The following is a 17,764-nucleotide window of genomic DNA, read 5'->3' as shown; positions in this document are numbered from 1 at the left end:
TTGCATGAGCACTGTGTTTCTGTAAAAGCAATTTATAGATCTGAGGTTGAAACAACCCCAAGCCCTATGTAGATTTAGACCTCAGATCTCCCCAGCTGTCCCAGTGGAACATGCCCATCACTCAGCCAAGGCCACCGATCCTTTCATGTATTGGATTTTGTCGTGGCTCGAGGATTCTTGCATTCCCTGATGCACAGTGGCCTCTTGGCTGGAAATGTTCAAAGCACCTATAATGGATTAAAACTGCAGCATCCGCGTGAGATGTGGCAATTGGATCCCCCAGAGGCTGATAAGGACATTTAACCCAAGCTGACAAATGCTATACAAATACTCTAGCCACTACCCTCACTTTTAAAGGCTTTGAGCTGCTGCCTTTTTCACCACTAGGTCCTTTTCTTCTCTTCCTTCCCAGCTCCTGAGTACTCTAAAAGTTAGCCAGACATTTCTGCCCAAGTGGGTAACTCAGGCAACTACACACAGAAGCAGCTTTGTGCTGCAGGCTTATCAGAAGCCAAGGATGTTCTACCACCCTTTCTGACTAGTTTAGTGATCATTTCAGTGATGCCTGCCACAGATTCATTTGTGTAACTCTGTACACACTAACAGTATGCTGTGGCACTAACACTGTACACATGAACAGGAGTGTAAAACCCTAAATACATCAGGAGCAGTGGTGGCAACTCCTTCAAGCATCTAATCTAATGTTTCTGAAAAGGTCATATTTAAAGGAATGAACTTTGGACCTGCTAAGTAGATTTTTAGCTTTTTGGTACTATGAGAACTTTTAAATCAAAATATCCATGAATTCTTTATGCTGCAAAAATTGTGCATATGAATACCACACAGACACACAGTAAACACTGTGGTATCTATGTTAAGAGATTAACCTGATTATGAAAATCCACACTGGATTTAAATTTACTTAAATAAGAATCAAACTAGTATGTTTCCTGTTATATTAAAATGATGATATGCTTTCATTATTTTAAAAACCAGTAACAATAGGATGCTTTATTAGTAATGATACCTTCCTGTCAATGTGGCTTACTTCCACACCCTGTAAACCTTCAACTTTCCCAACTTGACTTCTTTTCCTCCCTGGCAGCCATCCACCTCTCTCACCCTCACATTCCCTACTTGCTCAGCTGTGGCTGCAGAGCTGCTGTATGTTACAATCAGCCATCTGGTTTATCTCAGTTTACATCTTGCTTATATCTAGTTAACATATGCTACAACTGGTAACCTAGTTTAAGCTTATCTAGTTGCTTATTCTTGGCTGACTAGTTTCTCATCTTGTTGCTTATCTGAGGATGGCAACAGAACAGAGTGCCTTTCTCTGAAAAGGTACATTAATCTGTCAGGTATTTTCTTCCCTTACTCAGTGACTGAGGCTCACACGACTAAGATTCCTACTTCTTACTCATAGCTGGGTGAAATTGCTTAACATACTCAGGACCAGAAAGAGGAAAAGGCTGGCAAACACTAGGGATCAACCCACAGACTCCTTTTTCAGGAAGACAGATTAAAACATGGCAAGTCTCTTTTGCTTTTCTGCAGTACCTATGCAATCACAAAAGGTAACGTCTTCATATTTAGCTGGTTATGGAATGCTCTGATAGTGTTCCATTCTATCTAAAAATTACTAGGGGTAAAAATGAACACTTCATAATGACTTAGTAACATGTTGCTTTTCTTCCTGTTCATGAAAACTAAGCAGAAGACTGGTTTCAATTACAAAGAAAAACTCCCATGAACCCTAAGAACACAAAGTCTTAGATTTGAAGCTGCCTTTTACAAAACCACGTTAAAGGCTTACTTAAAAAGTAGAGAATCAACCAGAAAAAAAAATGTATTGTGACTGTTTTCCAATTCTTCTGAATTAAAATGCGATGAATAAAGCTACAATATTCCAATTTTAAAATGAACTTTCAAATGTTCCATTTGAATTTTGCATGGGATCGTTTGTGTCAGAGGCAAAATATTGTGAAAGCAATTCAATGAATCATTCCCTGACATGCGCTCCATACATAATCCTCTAAGCCATTAATTAGATAGGCGCTATTTATATGCTTACCCTGCTGGATTACACAAAACCTCTTCTTTACATCTACTCTCAATGTGCAACAGTTGTCGCTCAGTCCTTTACAACCAATAATGTTAACAGTTTTCTGCATAAATGAAAACTATTGAACAAAAGTAATCTTTCAGAATTCAAAACCTCCCAATTAAAGAAATCTAATAAAAATGTAGAGTAGCCTTAAAATAGCCTCATTTGAGACTTATTTAGTGAATTCTTGAAAAATATTACATTTTTCCAATTAGAAGATATCATATATACCTCTACATGCATATATATAGTGAAAATCGCACTCTACTCAGTTTATAGTGTACAGACAGAAAAGGTCTCTTGTTTTTTTTAAGTGGTGCCTACAAGGAATTCCCTCTCCATCACTATTTTATCTACCATTTTCCCATATTTCTAACTGAAAAGGCACAGCTGGCCTCATACAGAACAGAGGTCAGAGAATCCTTGCTTCGCTGAGCTGCAGGTAATGTTGCAGAGTATGATCTGGAGCAAAACAGCAAGTAGGGTTAATGATTTGAATCCTGCTACTTTAGCACATATTTCACTTGAAGCATGCCAGAAACCTTCAATGAAATTGGACCAATTAGGTATTTCAGTTCTACAACAATTTTAAATTATTTGCTGAATGAAGATGGGATGACTCATACTATGTGAATAAAAGTCACTGAGTAGACTATTTTACCCACGGGCAAAGTAACGTCAGGTTTAAATGACTGGCTGAGACAAGGTTTTAATTTGGTAAAAAGTTATGGTCAGTGATTAACATTTGCCAATTTCAGTTAAATTATACTGTTATGGTTCAACTATGACTTCCATATGTCCTTTCTTCTTTGAAGATACAAATACAATTTTTCAACTTCCACTCTGGTCAACTTCTGAAGATTCGGAATGGTATCACCAAGTTAATGCTTCTGTATAACAACAAGAACTCTGCAAGGAGTACAACAGGTTGTGAAATAAGAAATCCCCCCTACACTAACTTTCTGGTCAGACATTGTACGGACAGAACTATCTCATATAAAATATACAGATACTACTTGTTCTGCCTCTTTCACAAACCACCTGTAAGCAACCAGAGGGCTGTTCTACCATTTTTGCCCAGGCAAAATAATGAGATACATTTCTAAGCATTCAAGCAATAGCTTAGCACTTAAAGAGATGATTCTTTCTTACTTTGAATTATTCTGTATAACTGTTTTCTGTTTGTTTGACAGCAAGAGTCATTCACTGAAAGCTTCTGCAGCCTGAATGAAATTTAGACCTTATATTCTACTTATTCTACTTTCACAGTCAGCAGACTGTGACTGTCCATAAAAATGCTTTGAGAATCAAGAACACGAAGAGTGAAGAACATCACAGATTTGTAGTAAGATTGCCTTCATGCAACGAAGGGGAACATCTTACATGGAGACTGCAGGAACATTAAATATATATACATATACTTATGGATGCAGAAGAGCCTAGCTTTTGCCCAGAAGTTCTTAGTTCCACATACTATTAAGACCTCATGTTAAAACTACTCTGATATCAGACATCTGGAGCGGCATCTGTCACCAACTCCAAAGACCTGATCTGACAGCACAAAGATGCAATGTGAAATGTTATCTCCCTAGATCTGACCTGACACAGCTGTGTACGATTTTGACAGCACAGCGCTGAGTAATTTCTACCACTGTTTTATATCATTCGTGCCATCAAGTTCACATCTAAAAATACTTCAGATACTTTCCAGGAGCTGGAGCTAGCTCATGCAAACATTTTTTCTTCATATTTATGCCTGTTTTTATCACAAATAACAAATGTCTCAATGAGTAGTTGCAGAAATTGAGCTCAACGGCAGCCCACAGCTGATTAAATCTGGGTAAGGAATCACAGAATCACACAGAATCACAGGGATTGGAAGCACGGCAGATCATCCAGGCCAAGCCCCTTCTAAAACAGGTTCCTGGAGTTCCCATCGCTGCTGTAAAGTGCCTGGCAGCATCCACCTGACCTCCCACCCCTTTCAGAGCTTTTATTTAAATCCTTTAGTTCTCAGCCACACTTTCTTTAACGCCCACTACTCCCCAAAAAACTTGGACCCGCACCCAAAAGCCATCTAAATGGAATTCTAAAAAAAAAAAAAAAAAAAAAAAAAAAAAAAAGCCACTATAAACGACAGTTCAGAGCCGTACCAGCTTTGGAAAAGAAGAAACGCTGATCCCCAAGGGCGCAGAGATTCATACTGACAACGAGGCCGCTCTCTCTGCCCATCCGACACCGCACTGACACAGCAGCGCTGAGTGCCGTTGAAAGGCAGGAGCACCGCAGCGACGCTGCCTTTAAGGCGGACGCTTTAGCGGCCACGTTTCTAGGTTGAACCTTTAGCCCCTCACCCGCCTGGAGGCCGCTGCCGAGCTGTGCTCCCCGTGGGCAAACGCCCGAATGGTTCTGAACAGCCCAGCTCAACACGGGCCGCCCCGATCCCGGCTGCGGCAAGCCGCGCCCCGCACGGCGGGGCAGGCTGTGGGCTCGGCCTCCGGCAGCACTGCCGCCATTACCATCCTAATACGCCAGCAGACCCACCCGGCTCCGGCCCCATTCTGGAGAGGGCCGCCCCTCAGCACCCCCACGGCCGGGAAGGCCGAGGAAGACAGGGCAGTAGCGCGCCCCAACGCCGGCAGGCCCCGCCCGCCGCCCCCCGGCCCCGCACCTTGGCTCCGCCTGCCGTCGCTCTCCATCGTTACCCCCATGCTCTCGGGCGAGCCCAACTCTCGGTTCAAGGCGGCAGCGGCTCTATCTCCACAGCGGCCAGGCGGGGCGGGGCGCTGAGTCTGGCTCGGCGCGACGTGGCCTGGCCCGGCGGCCTCTGCTGTTGCCATGGCGTCGGAAGCGTCGCGCCAGGCGGCCGGGCGGGCAGGGCCAGGCCAGGCCGCGGCCTCGGGGATGGCTTTTCTCCGGCCCTGCTCACAGCATGGGATCTCCCTGCAGAAACCCCCGCCTCTGGGAAGCAGCGCTGTTGGGCGCCCTCAGTCCCCGGGCTCGGCCCTCTCCCGGGCCTGGGGCTCCCATCCACATCGCACTGCTCTCAGTTTTTCCACGTGCGGTGCCGTAACTTATGTAACATGAGCTGGATAAAGGTGAATCACTGCTGGCAGAGGCCTCTTTAAGCTATGTGTTACACTCTAAAGTTTTGCTTCCTCGGTGGAATCCACAATATTATTTAAACTTGCTTGCAACCTGACTGAAAGTAAAAAAAAATAATTGGTGCCAGTGAATGTTTTAAGCAAAATGACTCATGTTTGAGAGGAGAGAATGGCAAGTAGAGAAGCTGGAGTATTCCCAGTGTGTTACAGTGAAGAAATTCATTCTTTCAGAAGAGCAGTTCTGTAGAAATGAACCACAACAGGAAATTTTGAAAAGCAGTATTTGATCGCCTCACAGATGTATGTATTAACACTGATGTGTTTGTTTTTGTTTTTGTTGTTTTCAAATGAGTTGCATATACCAATATCTTTATACTTTTAAAATACTTTTTATTTCATTGTTTGAATTCAGAATTTCAGGTTCTTGAATTCTCAGTGTATCATTCCCAACATGTAGTAACTAGGTTGTTCTTTCTGACCCTAATGATGTATTTCTTATAGTGTCCTTCCCATTGTTCATGTTTTTTTCCACCATGTAGATAATTACAACCCCCAAATGTGAGTGAGTGTTTTTAGAAACATATCATGACTGTTCCCCTGGTTTCTAGGCAACACTGAGGGAACGTAGCAATTTCCACTAGTTCCCCCTCAATCAGAAGCATCCTAGAAATACCCCAGCTCTGAAGTTTTTGACCTCCAATAGCAACATATACCAGAGCTCTATGTGTTTGTAGCTGGTCTGACTCGCAGTCTTTTGCCCTTTGGCTCTATTTGATCTCTAAGAGTGTATGTACTTCATGTAACTAAAAGCTAACCCAGATATATTGCGATGTGCTCGCACATTAAGTCCTGCAACATGTACTAAATAAGAATAAGCATTAAAAGAAATTTAATTGGTCATGGATTTTGATCCATCATAGTAAGTTCAAAAATAAGTGAAATGAATTGCTGCAGAGAACATACCATTGTCAGAGAAATAGCGTATTGAAAATTGTAAATTTTGTCCTCTTTTAAATTGACAAGAAGAAACACAGCACTGAATGTTGTTGGCTGTCTTTCTCAGGAGGGCATTTTCCCATTTTCCTTGAAATTGTAGAGCACAACATGGTTTTAAAGTGTGCCTGCACTGGGGAGGATGGAAGCAGCAGGAAGAGTCACAGTGGAAGGTCTAGAAGGGCGCCTGTTCTTAACTGAGAAGGGTTTACTATCACCTACTTGCAAACTACATCTCCCCAGTTTATCATCTAGGTAGACCTTACTGCTCTCTACAACTTCCTGAAAGGAGGTTGTAGCGAGGTGGAGTGTGGCCTTTTCTCCCAGATAACAATGACAAGACAAGAGGGAATGATCTCAAGCTGTGCCGGGGGACATTCAGGTTTCCTGTGATAAGAGGAAAAAATTTATTCTCAGAAAGAGTGGTAAAGCATTGGCATAGGCTGCCCAGGGAGGTAATAGAGCATCATCCCTGGAGCTGTTCAATAAATGGGTAGATGTGACACTGAGGGACATGGCTTAGTGGCATGATGGCAATAGGTTTGTCGTGGGATTAAATGATCTTTGTGGTCTTTTCCAACCTTAATATTTCTATGGTTCTGTGACCTGATGTGACCTACCATTCTGCATATTTATAGTTAATAGTATTTTGTGACAAAACATCATTCTCAAGACCTGCGTAGTGTTTATTTTTGTGGAAGAAACAAATTTGTTTGAGAAAAGGACATCAGAAAAAGGAACCAGTCCATAAGATGCTTAGGGTTTTTTTTTGCATGATTAGTACAGATCAGCCTGGTTTCCTCTGAAAAAGACTGCCTGTCAGGCAGCACCTCCAACAGTTGGCATTTCATTTGGGACAGAGATCAATTTGTAATGACAGAATTCTACATTTCTGAGATTTAGCCTGCTTGGAAAAAATGGTTGTTTTTTTTTTTTTTTTTTGCCATTGATTTTCCTTCATGCTCTGTTTTCCTTACAGCTGTCTATCTCAGTAAGCCTACATACGCAGGCAGAACACACCCCCAAAACCAAATCTGCACACTGTGCTCATACAGAAAAGCCCTAAATTCATCACACTGTGTACTTTGAGATGGAAATAAGTTTTTTAGTTTTTCTTTTGATTCTTGCTCTCTCCATTTTGGCATCAGTGACCTGTTACAGTGCGGCTTTGTCATCTGCCTGTGCCTCAGCATGTACACCTTCCCAGCACTGGCTGCTGCTCACAGCAGGCAGCTGCTGCCTGGCAGAAATCCCCAGCCTGTACTTTGAGACTGTTGCACTCATAATCCATTCTTCTACAGTGATCTAGAGAGAAAAATTTTTCCCTGAAACATCAGAGGAGGCAGTGCTTTCTGAACACATTTAAACAAGCTGCCTGAGCAGACTTTTTGCTCCTACTTGGGAAATTATTGTGTCAGGCAAAAGGAGTAGCTCTCCAAGAGCTGGTGCAAGGGCAAAACAGAAGGACTGAAACAAAATCTAGGGTGTTTTTTTAAGCACGCTTTTCTGGGAGAAATTTCTTGTCTGCCTCTGTGCTACATAGCTGGGTTTTTTTTGGTCATTTGGTCTTTACAGTTGTTTAAAGTCATGTAGTCTTCACACATCATTGTTACTTTCAAAATGATAAGAGAGTTATGTATTCTGACAAGGCTGGAGACTCTTTCCCTTTCTTCATGGCAGCATGTTTAGTTGTTTTGCTATTGTTGTCTGGCAACAGTAGTCAGATATTTTTGTAAAGCCTAGGGCCCCACTGGGAATGATGATGCAGAAACAATTAAGAGGAGATGATCCATGTCTTAAAACTTGAAGTTTTTAATATGTTGTAATTTAGAATGCAGTAAGAGAGCTAATTTAAAGTAAGAGAGAATGTGATAAAGAAGATGATTGAAACTATAGGAATATATAATGGCACAGTGTTAAACTGCCATACAATTTGTCACTTTTAGAAGAAAAGGTCTCCCCTGCAGTATGAATAAGTACTACCAAAACTCCCTCAGGAAGCTGCTGTGCAGACATACTCTGTACATCTATTCTTTCTCTTCAGTTTTATACAGTCTTATCATGCATCTGCCCCGTGATACAAAAATACTTTTTAAATGTGACAGGGAAAAAACATATAAATTGTAGATGTTATTTTAGGCTGTAATGTAAAACCAAGTAGCTGGGGCGACTCAAGATCTGCTTGTATTTATTCTTACACTGTGTCATTTTCTGTTTATCTACTGTTCCCATGAAAGTTTACAGACAAGAAGATTGACAATGAAAAAATAGCCCTTTTTTAGTGCTGACTGCTGAGAGCTGTTCTTTTCTCGTTATTTTATTTGAATGATTAGGTATTGAGAATACATACTGCAATCACTAATGGTGTAATTGGAATTTTAAGGGGAAAAACTACATGGATGTCATTACCAGTTGCCCAGAGCATAAGATGTGTTTTATTTTCTAATATTCTCTATTGTGTCACAAGGAAATACTTACTCATAGTAATTAAGAGGAAAAGGATGAAAACATATTTTTAATATTTCACTCAATAACAGAAAATTAGGACTCAAATTAGACAAATATAAATGGCACAGCTCTATTAAACTCAGTGAATAGGCCAAGATGGATTGCCTGTGTCTACCCAGCCTACAGCAGGCAGACAGAAGAATGTCAGTGCAGCATTTGTGTGGCCTATCTACCTTGTACACAGCCATTTCAGAGTGCTCATACTTGCTTGGTATTGTGTGAATCCATGCACATGCTTGAACAAATGGGAGCCTGTATGCTCAAGAGAGTTCCTTTGGATTTGACAAGGTCAAGAAGAGAAATTCTCAAGGGTGGCTTTAAAATTGCCTGCAAAACAAAATACAAATATACTCTAGTTTTCCACTGTAGTTTCATATCTATCTACACGGTTTGTGACATACAATTTTTCTAGAAATAGAAATTCCCAACTGGAATAGTTTGGGGGTTTATTTTGGATTTAGAAGGTACTGTAATGGCATTGCCTCTTTGTTTACGCATACTGGAAGATGAAGATGACAGACTGAGAAAATCTCTTGCATGCTGTGTTGCATAAGTAATAGCAATTTCTGTCACTTTAACCACTTGTAACTATGTGTGAAAGAAAGCAGTGGGCAAGAGAACAATAATCAAATGGAAGGATATAAAGTGTAACTCTTGCAATAAATTTTGTAAGAGTATTTTTTTCTGTGGAATTATTTTATTAATAGTAGGAAAAAAAGAACAAAATAAAAAAAAATTAGGAAGACAGACAGTAAGTACTATCTGTTACACTGCCTAGAACTTTCCTTCAACTTAAAGTTATACTCCAAGGAAAAAATCTGCTACTTATTGAACTTGTGCACCGATACTGACATCATAAGACTTCAGGAAAGTCCACATTCTGATTGAGAGAGAACCTGAATTTTAATATTTTAGAACTTGGTATAATAGCACCTTCTTCCCCATAAACATGTTATATGCATCAGGAAAAGAATAAGAGGATTTCAGTTTGATGGATGTTTCACAGACCCAGAAGTCAGGATGCTCACAGTCTGTTTACAGTCTGTCAGTGACTTGTGTGACCTTGTGTACACCCCGAGTCAGGTACCTGAGTAGGCTGCTGTCTAAATCACCCTAACATGATTCATAGCTTGTAGTAAAATGGAGACACTTACTTAGCTCACTTGTCTCCATATTTGGAATGAGATTTCTGCACTGTACATCTTATCAATAGGAACATAAATAACATCTATTGCTTGAATAATAAATATAAAAACTGCAGATTACAAGATATGGCTGAGTACTAAACACAGAATGATATTTATTTTTAATCTTCTGTCACAGAAATCAGTAGGGAAAGGCTGGCTTTTAATACTAAATGTGAATAACTCTGGCTGTTAAAAGGATAACATAATGTAATATAGAAATTCTGCACAAGACTAGAAGGAATTGAAATTATTCTGAGTAATCAAACCAACTGTATAATATAGAAATAAAGGAAAATATGTCCAGGATAGGGATAAGTCTTATGTGCTATCACGGTTTCTTTAACAACAGACAACAACATTGTATAAATGTTTCATAAACTGCTCAGGCTCTATCTTAAAAATTTCATGCTTTTATTTAAAAGTTTGCTCAGATTTTATTCTGTAGGTGGCTAGAAACCTTTTAAATCATGATGGGTGTATGCTAATGTTGTACCAGTGCTAATCCCAATTCTAAATAATTTTTTTTGCTTCGTCTTGAGTTATGGCAAGCTGTGTTCCGTGCCCCCATGCAATTCTCTTTTATTTCTTTACTTTCCTCAAATCTCTGGAAGCTTCTGGAGAAACCTTGTTGTGGGCTAAGCTCTTTCTGTCTGAACAACAAGGATCTAGTTAAAAAATATTAGCAGATCTTTTCAGTCCAGCAGAAGTTATGAGGAGGGAATTTCTGTTCAATTTACTGGAGGTGTAGTAATCTGACTCTTAGTGGTGTTTGTTAATCATTTCGCTCAATCTAGAGGTTTAGATTTGAAGAGAGAGAAGTTTGAGATACAAGTTGTTTGATTTTTTAGAGAATAATGCAAGTTTTAAGTAGCCTCAGTTGTTCTTTGACATAACAACATAGCAGGTTTTTAGGTGGTATTAAATACCTGAGAAGGAATGGGTCATGTTTAAAGCAAAGTGCTTCCTCAGAACAAAATGGAGGTGAATACAAACTGTGTCAGACTGTTGTCTTTTGATTGACAGGTGTGAAGATACATTTTCCTTGTTGCTTTGGAATTGCCTGTAGACGAAATGGTTCTTTCAGTAGTTTTGAGACAACAACAAAAATCTTTGATTGAAAAAGTCAGGAATTGGGGTGAGGGTAGACCTGTCAATTCTCCTTCTCTTTTGTGTAAGAAAAAACGATTGCTATTTTGTTTGCTGAAAATTGATATACTGTTCATTTTGTGTGTGTGTGTTTTTCTCAGTGTGTTTTTAATTTTAAGATTTCAGTGTCCATTTCTTTTGGATTTCAGTGAGTTTTGTGGATTACATTACTGGTAAAGAGTTTGTGTTTTCTATGCTTCTGTGTTGTGGCTGTGGCAGCAATACTGATCTGACAACTTGCTTCTCCAAAACAGTGAAAACATATAGCTATATTAGTTTACTGTCTTAAGAGTCAGTTCCCATGGCAGCCTCTCCTCTGAAGATGCTATGGGCTGTCAGACTTTTGTGTATCCAATGTTTGCAACAGCTGGATTTCCTCCTACTACTATGTACTATGTAGTAGAAGAATCAGAAACAACTGCAAACAAAAGCAATTTAGCTGCATTCTATTACTAACCCCTGGTTAATGAATAATTAATATGATTGTTGAAAACAAAGCAGGCCAAAAATAGATCTTTGTTTTAGTGACATGATTCCTCAAGCTAAACCTTAAATATGCTCATTTTGGAAAATTTCTTGAAAAGCAGCCATAGCTAAGAGAATTTTCATGCACAATCCATCTATTTGTTGTATTTCAAATCTTACTGTTTTGTAAACGTTTGTTGTAATAGATAAAGGAAAAAACAAACTTGTTTAAATATCCATCCAAACTCAGAGTAAAACAGGTCTAAACTAAGGCCTATCTTCCTTAAAGATGTCACACCTCTGAAGCAGAAGCATGTTCAGGAGTCAAATAGTAAATATCATCTCTTTTGTTTTTGAGTTTGTCGCCAGTTAAGTTAGTGTTATTTTCATTGCTTCAGTGAGTTTCCTATAAGAAATGAGAAGACAGAGGATCCCAGATTTTCTGTGGTTGAATATATATCTTTACCCAGTTAGGAGAGAAATAAATGTGTTAGTATGTGAAAAAGCCTGAAAAAAATATGCAAAAAATTGTAAATAAGTAAAAGTTGCAATAGATTATTAATGACCATGTCTGTATTTCAGCTTTGACCACTGCTTTTCAAGACAGAGAATTACTGGAGTAAGAAAAATGAAGTTGACATACTGCGATACATTAACAGGTATGGATTTCTGTGATTAAATAAAATGAAAAATTAAAGAGCCTTTATGATATGTTCTTTTTGGACTGTTACAAAATCAAGAATGAGGTATTAATTATAATTAAAGGATGATGTTCTATTGCCAGAAACTAATATGAAGTGCTGATTTATAACCCAAGTAGCCAACATGCATGATTTGTGATAATTGAGAAGGAGGATAGTTTTATGCATAGAATATTTTATACGGAATGAACTGCTGGTAGAGATATATTTTTACCAAGTAAAATGATAGTAGCCAATATGTGTATGTTTTGATTCTTGCATTGTTGTTTTTTTTTTTTTTAACAGCAGTATTTTTCAGTATATCAGTCTGGGCTCTTACATCATAAAATTATTATTCTTCCTGGCCATGTGTTTGGCTTTGAAAAATCTCATTTCCATTTTTCACTCTATTCAAGATTTTCATGAAATTAAATGAGATGCTAGAGCATTTATGCACCAGTAATCTCATCTGTAAGAAGATTTCCATGATCCTTTTTTGCTAAGGGATAGTTTTCAGATACTCAGCTGGAAGATGCAAAAGAGAATAGAATTAGCAGTATTATGTTTCTCCTTGAAATATCAAGAACAAGCACTGGCAAAGGAAAATTATTGATCTATCTAACAAGGACCTGTAATGGCAAACTTCAATGCCTGTTTATATATTTAGCAGCATCTAATGTTAGTAGAATCAAATTTCTGTCAAGATTTATATAACTGCAGCTGCACTGAGTTCCCACTTGGTATGCAGAAAACTTGTACCGTAAATGTACACTTCTACATTACTTCTGAACTCTACAATTGAGTAAATTATTTCCACTGTTTGTGTAGATAATTAATTATGATGATGACAGAACCATCATTTGTTCCATCATCTTCCTTTACTCAAAATGCTTGCAACTTAGCTTGATGCTGAATTCCTTAATTCTTTTATTCTATTAGCATGGTTACAGTACTGAGGGATTTGGTGTTATATGTTTAAAACAAGGTTCGCAAGATATTTAGGTGCCTAACTACCATTGACTCATTTGGTGTCAGTTGCCTAAATAACTTTAGCAACCTGGTCAGGAATAATTGCTTTGTGTTTCTGAGTTCTTTACTAGTCAACTGGAAATAATTTAAAGGGGCATCTTTTTTTTTTTTTTTTCTTGGAGTGAATACTTAGCTGTCTAAAAACTCTTTTTTTTTCAAGGTTTCTTCATCTGTGGATAGAAAAGCACTTGTCACTTTTGAACGCATTAGTTGACAGCTGCTGTAATAAAACAGTCACCAATCCTCAATACTCTTTAGAATTTCAAAGAAGTCTTCCAAATGAGGGCTGGAAGAGTGCCTTAGTGCCTTAATAGATAGCCTTGTGAAACTATTTCTTTGTGATATTAAAAAAAAAAAAAAAAAAGAGAGAAGAAAGAAAGAAGGAAAGTAAAAGGGAGTGCTTGTCTGGTTTGTACATGCATTTTGTAGTACAAGTAATTTTGATCTATGTTTTTAACAAACACATTAAATCTCTGGGCTAGAGATTCTCCATGTCATGTTTGTATAGTAAGGAAGATTACTAAATGGGATCTTTATTGAAAAATACAGCATGAAGATGTAAAAAGTATGTAGTGGCTTTTGTTGTTCATTTTGAACAGAAGATCCCAAGACTTTTCTATATGTTACATACAGCAGTAACTGCAGCTGTTTTAGAGCAGCAGGGAGGCATTCCTGAAATGCTCCATAAAATACTTAAATAGTGTCTGCGTTCAAAATGTAAATATACAAAGGAGGCAGCTTGCAGAGAACCTGCAATTGTTAGCTTAGGAAGTTTATGCACATTATTTTTCTATTCTTCAGCATAAAGACTTGTTATCTCAGTACAATTCCCAATTCACATAACCTCATAATTACACGTAGTCCAGAAGCTTACTATAATTATGTAGGGTGACACACTTATTTTCATGGGTAGCAAAATGAAATGCATGTCACCTGCTGGTCTGTAGGCTATAGCAGATCTGCTAACTGTGAGAAGCCACTGCCTATGGATTGATTCACAGTGAGCTTCTCACTTTGGTGAGAGTATGCCATGTGTGAATAACACTGCAGTCTCTTGCCATGTTACATCTAAACTTGTAATCCCACTATATCTTATCTCACAGTATACTGCAAAACAGTTAATGAAATGGAGAGTATTATCATCAGGGTAGTTGTTGTGGAAGATGATGTTATATACTAGGATGAATCCAGTCATTTCATTACTTCCCTTTTTTTTCCAAGTCCAGAAGATTCTAATCAGGGGTTTGTATTTCTGCTTCTTATTCATGGCTATATATATGTGCATGTGTATGATTTGTATATATATTCAAACTGAGATGCACCTATTGTATCTTCAGAAATGTGGGAATAGCTCTTTTTCCTTGCTAGTATATTAAGATATTCCATCATGAGACATTTTTCTGCTTATCATTATACTGCCTGGCACTGCTCCTGTAGTAAATATTAATAATTTCTAATTTACACTCAGAACATAGCCCCTGCTCTTCCTACAACAGAATTTGGTTTTGCTTGAAAAGCCATCCTATTTCAAAGTCTTTCTCAAGAGGTCCAGTGCTGATGTGGTTAGTTGCGTGCAGATACAAAGACCTAGGCAATTCAGAGTGTTACCTTTCAAATAATAGCTGAAGTACTGACTGCAAAAGTTGTGCGTCTGTGTGGTTTGGCTGAAAGATGTCTGCACTCAGCTACGAAGTTGGGAGAAGCTAGAGGGAAGTTCTAGGAGTGTAACTGAAATTGAAGCCTTAGTTCATTCCCTGTTCCACAGCTCCATAATAAATACTATCACCTTCACGTTTTGGGAAAATCTTTTTACTGCATGAGTGATAAATATGTTGCCTAATTTAGGATGTTGTAAAGCTCTACTGAGTACTGTCAAAATGATGATGATTACTGCAGGTGTTGTAGTCAGCCCTTTAAATGCTCAGTATATCATCTTTCTTCCCTTGCTGTTCAGAGTAGAGAAGGAAAGCATGACTGAAAGCAGTAGGAGGACTGGTCACAGTTAATAGTGTCTGCGCAGACTGTTCCTCCTTGCTTCAACTGTTCTATTGTTGCATTAATACCCATATTTAATAGGCTGCTGTGATGATTCTTCTGGAATGATACAGTGAAGAACACTGAAAGGAACAGCTGCATTTACTGACATGCTTGATTCTAAGAAATGATGAAAGTTTTCATTAAAATGTGTGGTAAGACATTGCTTCTGAGACCAGCATTGACTTCCTTCGTGTGTGTGGTCCCTAACCTTGCCCTGCTGGCTGATAAGTTTGCGTGTTATGTATGGTGGAAGGCAAGTCCGAGTACAGGATATGCAAGGAGCTGACTCAGATCTACTAGTCCTGCAGATTAGGAAATAGTAGGAAATAGTCAGATTATACTGCAGTAAGGAAAATAATCTGAAGTCTTGCCCAAGACCCTTATGTGTTCTAAGTACAAAGCTTTGTAAGTGTATTTATTCGATTTGAAGACATCAAACAAAGAAATATTAGAGCACCAATCATACACATAAAATCATACTTCTGTTATCTTTGCTGTTCTTTAGTAGTGCAATTGTAGATCACTCCTTGAATGACTTCTTTATATGCAGACGTGATTTAATATATTTCTGTAATGCATTAAACACATCCACTCATTTATCCACCGTTCTTTCAATCTGAAGAGCCTATGTCCCACCCATTTTTCCTTAACCTTTTCATGCCAAGGCCATTAATTATCCAATCCTTTAATCATGTCACAGTCTTTTGGGTTTTCCCGTTCTCTTTTTGCATCTGTCAATAACGTGATTGCACATAACTCTTTTCAATGTTTCTGATATCCACTTCCCTTCATCTGCCATCTCTTATTTTCCTTGTCCAGATGTATGCTACTCTTTCCCTGTGCCTGCTGCTACGTTGCTTTAGAAAGCCTGCATTGTCACTGCATTGGCTCTGCATCGCCTTGGCAGGCCGGACTCTCGCCTGGGACGTGGGAAAGCAGTGCCTGGGGCCAGGCGCTCAGGCAGCGGGGCGGCTGGGGCCGAGGCTGCGGAATCGGCGCTTCCCTCGCAGCCCCTGCCCGTGGCCGACTTCAACTGTCCAGGGTCCTGAAGTCACCAGCGGGCTGGGCGCGCTTCTGCACACTGCGCCCGTCCTCGCATGACTCTGCTAGTGATGTGAGTGACAAAGAAACATAGGTATCTCTGAAAGCTAACCCCCAAATTTCCTGTTTAATATAGAGGAAAGTTATCGACCTGCTAAGGTAGAGCTTCATGTAGCTATCTAGTAATAAATCTTTAAAAAATGACAAGAGGAAAGAGAACAGTACTGCTACTGCTCTAAAATGAATTTGGTGGCTTGTTTTTATTAATCAAGCTTTCTATTTTTGTTACATATCAGACTTTGATCTTATGAGGATTCTTTGCAGACATCATGGAAAAAAAAACTAAGGGCCAGATTGTAATTCTCCCATGACCATGATTCAGGAGTAATTGTACTGAAGTCAAATTAAACTAATATGAAACAGATGTAAGTGGGTTCCATCAGAGATTCAGCACTATGGAGCTTGAGTTAATACTTGTTTTACATGACAGACCTTTCCGAACAAAATACTACATTATATTATTACAGTAATAATGTGCATGGACTGTAATTTTAAAGATAGAATAAAAATGCGAGCTACCTATTCCACTTCAGTCCTTGCTGGCACAATAAGGGGACTGATGAAACAGGTGTCTGAAAGCTCGAGTCTGGCTAATGAAAAATTATTACCAGGAAAGAACTGGGAATGAAGTAGTGTCAACAGTTTATAATTACAAAATGCAAACCAGGCACCCTCACTTTAGTTCTGGCTTTTGGGGGATGGATGCTTACAATGAAGCTGGAAATATGAATGGTGTGATAGGATATGAGAGATAGGATCCATAGTGTATTCTGTTTAGTGTCATTGGCCAAAGGAATTTGCATATTGCCTGTGGTAACTTAAACAGGTCAGATTTGTGCAGATCCTGTTCTGGCACAGGCTATTACAAAGTCTCAGACTCAGTGATTTCATTAAAATAATTTCTGCCAATAAAGACTTGTAGTTCTATGGGTTCATCTCTGCATGAATGAAAACCAAGACTTAATGATTTCTAAGAAATACCGAGCAGTAAAAGACAATAACAAGTTTGTTTTCCTTGCACAAGATGAGGTAATCCTGATTATTAGTTAACTTCTTGATTCCAAGATACACTAAATCTTCTGAAAACCATCAGAAGAAAGTTATTCAGGTTACTCCATAGAGAAGGCTTTATAAGTCTTCCTACACACAAGGCTTCCTAGAAAGTAAAAAAGCTATAAATTTTTTCTTCACTGGATCTTGTCCAAATTCATACTACTGAAGACAGAATATACAGAACATAAAGGACAGAATGCCCTTCACTTGGTTTATACTTTGGATTTCTTGGTCTTAGGGTAAAGAAGAGCAGTCCTGTGGCAATAAACTGAACAAAGAACAATCTTCAAAATCAGAAATAGCACATTTCTAGCAACCATATTATTAACCAGAAACTGAATAGTTTCATGCACA

The 17,764-nt window shown here is 38.8% G+C and overlaps 2 protein-coding genes across 5 annotated transcripts in view; one reads left to right on the top strand and one right to left on the bottom strand.

The window, feature by feature from the left end:
• The window catches only part of SPATA7 (spermatogenesis associated 7), a 34,750-nt gene extending 29,572 nt beyond the window's left edge, over window positions 1–5,178 (bottom strand). For 2 of the 4 annotated variants that reach the window (XM_421307.8, XM_004941852.5), the window contains exon 1: window positions 4,779–5,178. In XM_421307.8, the coding sequence (XP_421307.4) occupies window positions 4,779–4,947 (169 nt within the window). In that variant the 5' untranslated portion in view covers window positions 4,948–5,178. Of the gene's footprint in view, window positions 1–4,260 lie in introns of all 4 variants that reach the window. The other 2 variants (XM_040701565.2, XM_040701566.2) reach the window with 1 other exon arrangement.
• KCNK10 (potassium two pore domain channel subfamily K member 10) overlaps window positions 4,404–17,764 on the top strand; it is a 73,686-nt gene continuing 60,325 nt past the window's right edge. The window contains exons 1-2 of the mRNA XM_040701569.2: window positions 4,404–5,511; window positions 12,093–12,169. Of these exons, the coding sequence (XP_040557503.1) occupies window positions 12,139–12,169 (31 nt within the window). The 5' untranslated portion in view covers window positions 4,404–5,511; window positions 12,093–12,138. The remainder of the gene's footprint in view (window positions 5,512–12,092; window positions 12,170–17,764) is intronic.

The sequence above is a fragment of the Gallus gallus genome, chromosome 5, assembly GCF_016699485.2.
Source record: "Gallus gallus isolate bGalGal1 chromosome 5, bGalGal1.mat.broiler.GRCg7b, whole genome shotgun sequence".
In the NCBI taxonomy this organism is placed as follows: Eukaryota; Metazoa; Chordata; class Aves; order Galliformes; family Phasianidae; genus Gallus; species Gallus gallus.
This window is presented reverse-complemented; position numbering and strand designations above follow the sequence as displayed.